The 12,762-nt window shown below is 48.7% G+C and overlaps 1 protein-coding gene across 1 annotated transcript; it reads right to left on the reverse strand.

Annotated features, from left to right (window-relative positions):
- Window positions 1-235: 235 nt before the first annotated feature.
- On the reverse strand, window positions 236-9,066 carry LOC100055651 (granzyme B(G,H)-like). Its single transcript, XM_070243564.1, has 5 exons — window positions 8,974-9,066; window positions 5,937-5,998; window positions 1,558-1,684; window positions 1,180-1,353; window positions 236-445 (listed from the first exon to the last, which is right to left on the reverse strand). Exons 1-5 carry the CDS (start codon window positions 9,064-9,066, stop codon window positions 236-238), a joined length of 666 nt encoding a protein of 221 aa, XP_070099665.1.
- Window positions 9,067-12,762: the final 3,696 nt, after the last annotated feature.

Raw genomic sequence — 12,762 nt, forward strand, 5'->3', positions numbered from 1 at the left:
TGCTCAGCTGCAGTCCTGGCAGAAGGGCAGACCCAGAGAAAGATGTGGGTGAGAACGAGCTGGGTAACAGCTTTACTTGAGGTTTGGGGGAGGTGGCGGTGGGATGGGGAAGAGGAGGAATCAGAAAACAGCAGATTTGTATCATTGGCCTTCTAAGGACAAGTAAGTGTCTGTGAATGAGGGTCAATGAATAAACAAGAAACCAACGCTCCCCACTCAGCTAAGAGACGTTTATTTAGTTGCTGGTGACATTCTGGATCAGCTCCAGAGAAGGTGGGCTGGTTCCTATACTTAGGGGCATTTCATAGCATTTCATGGTTTCCTTTATCCAGGGCAGGAACCTCGAGAGTTTGATGAAGACCCGTGGAGGTGTCCCGTCAATTCGTCCACCGAGGGCAATGCCCTGGATCATGTTCGCACAGATGAGAGGGCTCCCAGTGTCCCCCTGTGGACAGAGAGTTGGGAGGACTGTGTCCGTTCTCCCCGGTCCTGCCCACCTGCATCCCAAGCGCCCTCTCAGAGAAGGCCGCCTGGCGTGGCCTCCATGTGGGAGATCAGAGAGCAGGGAAGGCCCCTGTGGGCCCCCTCAGCTGCCCAGTCCTGACCCTGGACATTGTCCGAGCTTCCTTTCACTCAAGGGGCGGCTCCCTCTCCTCCACTAGGTCCTGGATCCTCTCCCCATGAGGGCGCTGTGGGACTCTGCTTCGTTCTACCATTTAAGGACATGGAAGCAGGCAGGTGAGGCTGACACTCAGCAAGGCAGGTGAGCCATTTAACAAAGATGGGAGCCAGCTCTGAGGAGCCACCTGGTTTGACTGCTGCACACTCAGGGAGCAGTTTTCTAACACCTGTGCCCGGCGTGGGGCAGAGTGTTGTTAATTCATTTTCCGAATGGAGCACCATGTTTGGATGCATCTCAGGCCCCTGTTCGGCTCCCAGAAGGCCTGTGACTCCCCACTCCAGTTTCTCCCCCATTCTCTTCCCAGGAGAATGCTCAGAGTCTAGGGGATGGAGGACTCCCTACTGCTTGGGTCTCCAGGTCCTGAAACACCCCTCTCCCCAAAGCCGAGCTAGGCAGATGCCCAGTCTCACCTGAAAGGAAGTCTTCCTTTCCTTTGGGTCCCCCACGCACAGCAGAGTGGTACTGTTGTAATGATCATGTAAGCAGGATTCGCACACCTGTTCCTGCTGCACAGTCAGCTCCACCTCCCGCAGTGTGTTGGAAATTATGCCATTGGGGCCGATTAGCCTCCAGCCTGCCACACGGCACACCTCTCCGGGCCTCACCTGGGCTGTGCCCCTGGGCAGGATGAGAGGCCACACAGCTGCAGTCCGCATGGCCTTTCTCTCTAGCTGATGAGAAGAGGCATGTAAATCCAGCTCAGCCACTGGCCTCCTGAGCCAGGACACAGTGATGGGGCTGCACTGACCTCCCTCTCCCCTGAGCAACTGGGACTAGTCAGGTGGCCAGGAAGGAAAGGAGAGAAGGGACAGGTCCCAGTGGGAGGGGAAGCAATCTGGACCCAGGACAGCAAGAGCAGCAGGGAGGATCCCTACCTTTAGTATCATGATGTCATTGAAGTATTCACTAGGAATATAGTCTGGGTGGCAGATGGCTTCTTTCACAGGGATGACCTGCCAGGTTCTCTCTTGATTCAGGATGTCGTGGGCCCCCAGAGTCACCCTGATTGAGTTGCAGAGAAAGGAGAGTGGGGATGTGGGGTCAATCAGTCACAGGAAATCCAGCCCTGGAGTCATGATGGGAGGGTGCCAGCCGGGGCAGGGCAAGGCTCCAGCTAGGGGAAATCGAGACCACTGGAGGACCCGGTTCTGAGTGACTGTGTGTCCCACGCTTCTCAAGGACACTGAGAGGAGGGCTTTTGGAAGCTTTCTCTTGCCCTCAGGCAATATTGTGAAAGGACTCTGAGTTTGCCTGTTGACCAGAATGCATGCTTTCATCCTCCACAGCTGCTTTAGTTGGCCATTGTGGTCTCTCTTCTCAACTGAGCCACTTGCTCTCATGTCTGACCCTCGGACTGCAAAGCTTCCCTGTCCTATTTCTCACTTTCCATGGCCCAGAGTCATGCTCTCAGATGGCTCCTCGCAAGAGCTTTTCTGGCACTGAGTTACCAGAAGCTGAGGGAGCTCCCCTCGGCTGCTGTCCATGGGCAGAGGACAGGGCTCCCTGTTGGGGTCTCAGGAGGTGTCAGCTGTCTGCGGCTCCTCACCGTCCCCAGCTGTCAGAACAACGTCCAGTTCCACGAGGACACGGCCACAAGTCTTGGCCATCCTCTTCATGGAAACCTGAACCAATGCCGTGTAGGGGCGAGAGTGGGGCCTGATCTCATGTCCTCCGATGATGATTCCTGAAAGAAAAAACTGGAAGATGGCTTTCTGGAAACAGCTGTCGTCAGGAGGGAAGGCTCCAGAATGTGGCGATTGAAGGTGGGGTCTACAATGCCATGCAGAAACCAGGCGAGAGTCCTCCCAGGTTCTTCCTGGAGCAGAATAACTTTTTCGGAATGTGGAGCCTCCAAAGCCCCTGTGAGAAAGCAGAGGATGGTGCTTCTTGTCCCTGTCCTGCTTCAAACCATGTATGGGAGGGATGAGAGCTGTCTTCACAATGGTGGAGCCCGAAGGGATTGTGGACAGGGCTCTGCTGACGCCTTCTGTGTCAGGGAGTCTCCCAACCCTTCTCAGTCTTTGCTAAGATCCTGACTGGTGCCCGTATCTACCAATCTGTCCATGAGCTTATGGAGTTGGATTTTCTACAATCCTCATGTCCTGTGGGCTAACCTGTCCTGGGATCTCAGTAAACATTTTTTGACTGTGTGAATGAATGGCCTTCACTTAGCTTTCTGCTGAGGTTTGGTGGGGATCGTGCTTGTGGGATTGAAGACCATCACCATGTAGGGAGGGCCCTGTGTGGAGCAGCCTATGGCTTGGGAAGGCGAGGGAGATGGGGTGGAAAATGGGATCCCTGGGCCTCTGGCAGAGCCAAAGCAACAGGAGAGCCCTGCATGCAGTCACCCAGCCCCTTCTGACATCCACTGCTCCCTGGGGTCCTCTCCTGGGAGGGGTGAGGGGATGAGGGCACCAAGAAGTGAAACTGTTTTTTAACTGGTTCCAGTGACAGTTCCACTACTGCAGCTGGTTTGTCTGATCTGCCCTTTCCTGAGTTGGACTGAGGGATTTTAATTACTTATCTTTTAGAGCTCCATTTCCTCTGCCAAATGCCTTTCTATGAATAGCCCACTTTCCAGTTGATAAGAGAGAAGCTCACACACTAAATCTTTTAGTGAACACCCTGCCTTCCTGCCGTCCTTGTTGTGTGTCTATGTAGCATCAGTCTTGTTAGTCTGTTTGGGCTGGGAGCTGGGTTCTAGAAAATTTTTGGTCTGAAATTGAGGAAAATCAGTGACTGTACTGGGTAGAAGGGTCAGGAGTCCAGAGGGTTTTGTGAGATGGGCTGGAGCCTCTGGCATGGGGATAGTCACTCACCTGTTGCAGGCTCAGGGGGCAGAAGAAAGGCCAACAAAAGCAGGAGTGGCTGCATCTTCCTTGAAAGTCCACCCAGGTCAGAGCTGCTGGTCGCTCTTCCTTCTAAATACTTGGTCGGGGAGAGGAAGGCAGGGGTGTGGCCCAGGAACTTACAGACCTCCTCCACCTGTGCTGCTGGTTTTCCTGCATCATCTGCAAGGTGATTTGTTGAAGTTCTCTGGCTTTGGGTAGGTGACAGAAGCAGTCTCATCAGACTTGCACTCCCAGTGCTGAGTCACAAAGTAAAAGCAAGAAGAAAGAGCAAGAAAGGGGAGCCTTTGCTGCAGCCAGCAGAGGAGCTGGACCCTTGGAGCCCCTCAGTGACCAAAACAAGAACGTTTCTTTTTCTCACCTCTTGGCTCTTTTTCCATCCTGATGAAGTCATGAATAATTATTTAGAAAGCTAACTCCAGGGAGATGAGCGTGATAGCTCCCCCACTTGAGAAGATGGCAGTCAGCTGGGGTAGACTGAGAATCAGTGGTACCAGCTGGTAAAGGCTGTAGTGGGGGTCTGCTTGGTGGTGGGAGATAGAGGCTGGACCTGCCTTAATAGCATGTAGAGCTGGACACACCCAAACCCCAAATGGTAAGCCCACTTCCTCTCTGGCCACCAGTCTAGGCTTGTATTTTGGAATATTTAGAATCCCCTCTTTCATGTAAATATTCCGTGACAAACAGAGCTTCTCTTATCCCACGATTTTGAGCCAAGTTCCCGGACTTGATATTCCTTGAACCAAAAGAAACCATCAGCGGGTCTGTCAGAATTGAGGGGCCTGATTGGTTTATGCTTGGGTCTTGTAGCCCGAGGTGGGGACTGTTACCCATATCATAGTGCCTGGTATCAGGGGAGAGGGTTCATCTCAACAGATGTGGGTCACTTTTGCCAGGCAATGGGGAAATGCATGACAATTGTCCTAATAATTCCTATGCACTAAGGAGTCTGTCTGGGGTGCAGTGAACCACGGCTCTGATGTCCCTGTGCCTGACAGTTATAAATATTTGCAAACAGATTATCCCAACACTCTCACCAGCGTGATGAGAGGTGAAGGAGTCATGGAAAGGGAGGCATCATGAGTTCTAACAGCCAAACCCCAATTCTGCTGAAGGAACAGCATCCTATGAAGACATAGAAAACAGAGGAAGGCAACCTGCTTAAGCATTAAGGATGAAGATGACTGGGTGGTGGAATTCTCAGGAATTTTAATGTTCTTATTGCTGTTTTCTGCCTCTACTGTTTTTCTCTATGAGTATTAATAGTTTTCCACTCAGTGTACATTTTCCCATAGTCAAACACACTCATGAACGGCAAGCATTCAGCAGACTACTTCTTTATGCTCTACCTTCTCTAAGGTGGATATTTTAAAAATTAGGTTACTTTTCTGAATCCATTCTCACAAAAAACAGACATTCTTGATAAATAGAAGACATATTTACTCAATATGCTATAGGCTCTAGCATATTATGGTGAATGAAGGAGGAATCAACGATTTCCACTTTAGAGATGGGAGTTTATTAATACCCTGGCAGCCTCCCCTCCCCTCCACTCTGGCGGGGGCAGTGCTGGCCTCTGCCCCTGAAAAGATGGACGGATCAATCCTGGGGGTACCTGAGTCTGGTCATGCTGTCTGAAGTATTGTGCTTCTCTCCAGGTGTAGAAGGCTGAAGATCCTGGTGAAGCTATGTCAAAGCTTCCCATTCTTTCTTGCGTAGGAGCCAATGCCCTTGGGCATATTGTTCCACATGAGTGTGCCCCTGGAGTCCCTCTGTGCACAGAGAAGGGTGAAGTCTCAGTCAGAGCCCTCTGGCTTCACACTGCTCTCAGCATCCTTTTCTCCCAGGGGCTCTCCTGACCACCTCTCAGGGCCCAGCTGTTCAGAGAGGTAGTGGCTGAGTGTTCACCATTTACCTTGGCTCTGAGTTTCAGGGGGATTGCTGGATCCCCTGTGATCTACCTGCACCATGAACCTGTGTCCTGGCTGTGTCCTCTCTCCAGCTTCACCCAGTCCCAGGCCCTCATCTTATTGTCCTTGGACAAAGGTCAAGTGATTGGCTTGAGGGAGATGCCTGGGTTAAAACTGCTGGGAACAGAAAGCCTCCACCCATGAGTGGACCCAGGTCAACCATTGGTTGTTGAGTGAGAGAAGTCCTGGCAATGTCACCCCAGCATCACTGTGTCCCTGGGGCAAGGATGGGAAGATTCTTTTCTCCTTAGGCTTGCAATGGCCTTCTTGTCCTTAGGCTTCCCCACACACAGCTGGATGGAGTTTTTGAAGAGGTCCTTGCACTTCTGCTCATTCTGCACGTCTACATCCACCTCCTGGAGTGTGTTTGCCTTTTTACCACTTGTCACTTGTCCCCAGACTGCCACACTGCACCCCTGCCCGGGCCTCACCTACTCTTGTCTCTGTGGCAGGATGATGGTCTTCACAGCTGAGTTGAGGTGAGACTTGCTCTGCAGCTGGTCAGAAAGGAAAAAGATGGCAGTTTGGGTCCAGCCAGGCTCAGATCCACAGGTGAGGTTGCCCCCACTCCCTGCCCGAAGTCTCCCAAGCCCCCTCCTATTACACAGGCCCAGGAGAGCAGACAGGGTGGAGGAGAGGGGGGGACTGAGACCCTGAATGAGTTATCTGCTCCCTTGTGAACTGTGCAATTGCACCTGAAATTCAGCAAGATGGTATGTTCAGTAGCATGATGTCGTTGACCTTTGAATAATTATTATAATCCTTGTTGAAGGAAGGCTTTGAGCACAGGAATGACCTGCTGGGTATGTTCCATTTTTCTGATATTGTGAGCACCCAGGATCACACTTCTCTTTCTCTAAAGAAAAGCTGGATTGGGTAAATCACAGGAGCTACAACTCAGTCTCTGAAAGGCAGGTTGAACTTCCAGCCTAAGGCACACCTGCAGCTGAGTAAGATAGGGAGCAAGGGAAAAGTGGACAGTATCACCTTTCTTGGCTGGACAACAGTGACCCAGCCCGGTTCTTCAGCAGCCTGTTTTCCATCCAGATGTCTCTCCATGCAGTCCACCCCTGAGTCCCACAGTCACTGTGTCCTGGTCTCAGCAGATCATGTTGCTCCTCTGATTGGTCATTGGCTCTGTGTGCTCAGTGACTCTGCTGAGTTCCAGGCCTTGAGACGCTACCATGGAATCCCAGGAAGACAAGGACTCATCTGTGCTCCTCACCTTCCATTGCAGTGGGCTATGTCACAATGTTGTCTTGTACCAGGACCCCCCACATCTACTCCCACCATCTACATTATTGTAGGAAAGTACAGACGCCATGTAAGGCAGGGACTGTGGTCTGGCCTCTCTGCCCCATCTGATCTTCCCTGAAAGAGAAAATTGCCCTGGATCTCTGTGTTCATGGCAAACATGGGCCAAGCACTGCCTCGTGGCCTAAACCCATGGGATGTTCAGAGGCTGAGGTGGTTTGAGTGTCCTCAGGGACCAACACAATGAGAGGGGGCTGCAGGCTTCAGAGGGCAGCTGGCGGGCTTGCAGCATGACTTGTTTCCTGGCTTAGTTCTCTGTTTCCTCCTGTAGAGATGAGGCGATCAGCCCTTGTTCTGGAGCAAACACACTTCAAATACATGTTAATGGGACTCTCCTAGAAGACATGCAAACTGATATCTCTGACCTAGCCTGGTGAATTGGTCCTCAAGCTGTTTAGACCTCTGTGATCCGCTTACCTCTAGAATGGATCTGGTCCTAGACTTGAACATTTCATGCTCATGGAGCCGAATACTCTGGTTTCTTTCTTCCCCATGTGGCTCAGGCACATACTACAAATCCCATAAATGCTTGCTGGGTACATTAATGAACAGTCCTCAAATCTGCTTTGGTCAACAGCAGAGGAGGAGTGGTTTTAATCCAATCTGAACTTCATCACAGCTTTAACTTTCTAAGTCACCCAGAAAGCAGAATACAAATGATGGGAAATCAGAGGGAGATGGGGAAATGGGCTAGAGGGGCCTGGGTGGCAGCCAGTCTCCACTAGGAAGGTGGGAGCAGCAGTGAGGCAACATTCTGATGGTTCTATTAGTTTCTGGATATGTGCCCTGGGAGAGCTGAGTGGCTCCGAAGAATAGGGAGAAGGTGAAAGTGACACCTAGGAAATGGAGTATTAGCTAGCTCTTCTGTTCTTGATTCATACCATAGCTCCAGGCATACATTACCACTGGTAGTTTTGGAGAGTGGAGAATGTTATAACACTCATTTTCAGCTTTCCCCTTCCACTAGATTCATGTCTTATCCTAATACTAAGTCATTTTCCAGGTGACAAGGATGTGACCCTTGGGAGGGAGAAGATCCACCAGGTGTCCTTAGGAGGAGCTTTCTTTTCTGTACTTTCTCCACACTGCATAGCCAGTGACAGATCTGGAGATCTGCCAATTTCTGGGAATGGACTGAGGCAAGGAAGGATATAATGGCAGCCTCACTGGGACACTGTGAAAGTGTCAGTGTTGGAATAAGCCATGCCTCTGATTCTCTACAGGGGCACTTACCTCCTTCAGCCCTGGAGGGTAGGAGACTGACCAACCAGAACAGAGCAGCAGCATCTTCTCGGAATGGTTGATCAGGCCTGAAGTGCTCTGTGCCTTCTCCTCTCAGGCTTTTCAATCCTAGAGGTGAAGGAAGAAGGAGCCAGCTCTGTGACCACGAATTTCCACCCAATTTTATTGATTCTCAAGGTAAGAGCTTTCATTACATCCCTATTGCCCTCACTCAGACAGGGCTGTTTGGTGAGGGTTTTGCAAGAGCCACAATCTTAGGAGACCATATTCTCTAGGAGAAAATTCTGGAATCCTTTAGAGGAGATCGGTCTTTCTGGAGGCTTTGGGATTAGCCAGAAATGCTATCCCTTTCCCCTAAATGAGACCTTCCAAAGTATGAATATGACAACAGTATGCCTTGAATTTGTAATTAGGCAACTGTGTACTTCCTAAAACAACATGCATCTATCCAATCCTACTCTTTGTAGAGCTTCATTGTTTTTTTAACTGAAGAACATTTCTTTTTGTACAAATGCCAAAGTACTAGCACTGGTCTCTCGTAAAACACACTAGCTAAGAGCCGAGTCACTCATCAACTTCTTGGTAGTTTTGGGCAACTTCAAACTGTTAGGCATGAGAGTGAGGAGCAGAGATTGGGAATGAAGTACAGATGGGGCATTGATGAGAGTTCTAGGAAGAGAAGGTATTGACAGAATAGGAGAGCTTGAGAGGAGGGCTTTGACTGAGAAATGCACTTGAGGTCGCTCTCTGGTTGCAGGTTGACCTGATAAAGCTAATGTTGTTCTCAACTTCTTGATATTTCAAAGCTTTAAAGGCCCCACTGTTAAAGTAGGTGGGGTCATGTAGATAGAGACTGAAAGAGGAGAAACAAAGCTTTGCCTCTCATTCTGAGTTCCCTTAGTCACTCCTGTCCCACCTGGCACAGGTATTCTGATGCCCCATTGAAGACCGTGATGTAGGCAAAGTTTCTGCCCCCGAGGCTGCCCATCCCTGGTGAGGAACCTGGCATGGTTGCTCTCAGAGCTCTGTGCACACAGATGCTTGGAGGCTCTTTCCTTTCAGACAGGTGAAATTTCGTTATGATGCTACTTAGAATACAAGCATCGAGCATGAAAGTTTAAATTCTTTTTCTTTGTGCTTATATAATTTAATATAGATATGAGAATACTTCTCACATCTTTCTCACACTGGCATAATGCTTATGCTGCTTTTGCATCTGTTGGATCAGTCATTCCCCAGAAGGTGGAACATGTCAAGTGTCTTCTCGTTTTCCTTCTCTATCCCAGATGTGGCTGTAGCTTTTAGGAGATATCACTGTTTCCTACATTTGATGACTTGGGCCTCCTCCTCACCCTCGATTTGGAAACCCCAGTCTGTTTAGCAATGTTGAAGTGATTTATTAATGAATTGCATGTTAACACATAGGGTTATTAAGTGCCTATTAAATAATATTTATGACGTCTTGGAAGCATAGAAAATCAAAGATGATAGAATGTAATTTGGCCGAAAGTAGGTATTTATCATTTGAGTGCATCTTGTCAAGAGATCCATGAGAGTTCTCACAATTGCTGTAGCTGGTTTCCTGCATGTTTGGCTGCGCTATCACATTTTTTCTGATAATTTTCCTCTAAGCTATTGGGACACTACCTTGGGCTGCATGTCTACTCCACAAGTGACTCAGACCCCGGGTCTCCCAGGGTACCCCCTGGATCCAGATCATATTGCCAAGCGGTTGCCCCTGTCTGCTCTCCTTTTGCCCCTCTTGGCCCCCTGTCTCATTGGACCCACACCTAGCTGATCATGACTCTGCTGCTCTGGCCAAGGGCAGAAGGCACCTGTGCCTCTGCTTAGCCATTGTGTCTGGAGAGAAGCTCGGCTACTCTTGTGAGGTTCTCATTAATAAATTAGCAATGGCTTTAGAACTTTTCAGTGAACAGAAAGAGAAAAGAAAGAAGAGAACTGAACAGAGTGTCACGGATGTGTGGGACACCACATGCAATATGCATGTAATGGGAGTCCCAGAAGGAGAGAAGAGAGAGAAAGGAGAAGAAAAAAAATTTGAAGAAATAATGGCTGAAAATTTCTCAATTTTGGTGTAAATAGACCCCAAACAAACCATAATCCTTAATATACACCCAGAAGACGCTCAAGAAACTTCAAGGACGATAAAGTACCATAGAAGAATGGGCCAGATCTCCCGCCTTCCTCCCTCCCTTCTACCCTAGATCTCATGGTCTCATTTCCAGCCGAGTCCTCTTTCCAGACAGACCTCTGGCTCCTTCTCCGCACAGCTGCTGCTTCTATGTCGTGTTAGTGGGGGAAATGCTGGTGTGCAGCTACTTGTGAGTCTGTGACAACAACCAGACATTATGCCTTTTCTACTTGTCTTAGAAACCTGAATGCTCAAAAGGAAAATGTAGCTCCAAAGATGCCATATATATGCAGAGGAGATCACTGCCCACTTTCTACAAGAAGTGTTTTCGACCATTAGAGCTTTATTCCTTTTGTATTACAAGAGATTTGTTTTTATGACTACTTTTTAAATAGTGGTAAAATACATTGAACATAAAATTTAGCCATCAACTTTTTTTGTTTATGTGAAGAAGATTGACCTTAAGCTAACATCTGTGCCAATCTTACTCTATTTTGTATGTGGGATGTTTCCATTGCATGGCTTGATGAGAGGTGTGTAGGTCCATGCCCAGGATTAGAACCTGCAAACTCTTGGCTGTTGACACAGGGTGAGTGACCCTAACCACTATACCACTGGGCCAACCCCTATTAACCATTTTTAAGTGTACAGTTCAGCGGCATGAGGTGCATTCACATTCTTGTGCAACCATCACCGCAATCCATCTCCAGAGCTTTTCCATCTTCCCAAATTGAAACTCTGAACCCAAGACACAGGGACTTCCCATTGCCCTCTTCTGATAGTCCCAGGGAATCGACATTGTCCTTTGTGTCTGCATCAATTTGCAAGAGATCCTTATGTAAATGCAAGAAATTTGAGCATGGTCTCAGCTTCAGATTTACCTGTTTTTTAGGAATTGGACCTTACTAGGAAGTAGATAAACTAATAAGGAGAGTTATTATTTTAACTAGTAATGCAAGCAGAGTTTTGAAGAGAAGTGGAAGGAGAGAGGAAGAGCTGGGCAGGGGCAAGCGATGGCACACAAGCCTGCCTGAATGCATCCTTCTGCCCCTGACCACCAAGAGGAAGCTGAGGTTCCTCCTAACGTCTCCTGAAGGTGTTCAGGTGGGAAAGAGAGGCCTGGGTCTCCACACTTTTGAGTATTTTGGAAGACAAAGAGAGAGATGTGAAGTAAATTTCCTCATCTGGATGAGGTATTAAAGTCATCAGGGAAAACGGAAAGGTGCTTGAGCCTCATGAGGGCCTTTGTTCTTATTTCCAAGGAAAGACTAGCCCAAACAAAGAGTGACTGTGCACTGCTCCTATGGTCTTTCTACAAAACTCCCTGCCCTGAGAAATGGGAATATAAGCAGCATTGCCTCCAGAAACCACATCCCTGGTGCTGATCCTCAGTGGAGATGCACAGTAGGGTGGAGGATGGGATCTTCCTCCACTTATCTGGTCTCATTCACTACTTGACAGGTTAGCTTGGCATTAGGTCTGAGAAATCTCAACTTGAGGATAGGTCTGTGGGGTCCTGGTCTGGTGCTCTGAGAATTCTAGAAACAAGAGGAAAAGTTTGGTGACCAGAAGACAGGATATTTAGGGCCTGGGATAGTCTGGGGGAGGTGGACATGGTGGGGAAGGGAGCTGTTTATCAGGCCTACTATACACTGAGATGGGGCTCCTGGCTTTGATGGACAGCATGGCGGCCTTGTGGCATGGCCCGTGTCCTTCCTTAGTTCTCAGTTTCTCCCTGTTGTGATAAGGAACTCACCTCTGGTCTGTATCAAGCATACTTCAGATACATCTCACAGGGAAAGGTTCTATCTTTAGGGTAGACTGTCCAGAAGAAATGGAAAACACTTTCTCTTGCCTATGCTGGTTGCTTCTTTGTCCTTGACTATCTCAGACCCCTGTGTCCTGCTCTCTTCCAGGATGAGGCTGGTCTCTAAGACCTGAATATTTGGACCTGATCAAGCAGAATAGTCTAGTAACTTTCTCTTCTATCCTGAGTTGGACACATATGAAATATTCATAAAGTGTGTTTGATGCCTGAGTGAATAATATACAAATTTGCTTTGGCTTGCATGTGTGTGGGAGATGGTCACATGGGTTTCTGAACTCCTGCATGGATTTAACTTCCTAAGGCATTGAGATCTCAGAAAAATCAGTGCAGATAGAAAGGAAGGGAAATCAGAGTGAGATGGGGAAATTGGCAGGAAGGGTCTGGGTGGGATCCATTCTCCACCTGGGCCACTGGAGTAGTGGTGATGGAATACTCTGATGGCTCAGTTAGGTTCTGGGTATCGGACCTGGTAGGGCTGTATGGCACAGCAGTAGAGGGACAAAGTAAAGGTGATACCTAGGAAACTCTTCACAAGCTCTCCTATTTTTGATGTAGACAATAACTCTTGGGATAGAAAATCATTCTTAGCATTGGAGGATGGAAAGATATATCGCTCCCTTTCAGCTTTCCTTCCACTAGAATCATGTGCCATCCTAATACTTTATCCATGTCCTGGTTACCAGTGAGCGGGCCATGAAACGGAGAGGCCCACCATTGCCCCTTGG

The sequence above is a fragment of the Equus caballus genome, chromosome 1 (genome assembly GCF_041296265.1).
Source record: "Equus caballus isolate H_3958 breed thoroughbred chromosome 1, TB-T2T, whole genome shotgun sequence".
NCBI lineage: Eukaryota > Metazoa > Chordata > Mammalia > Perissodactyla > Equidae > Equus > Equus caballus.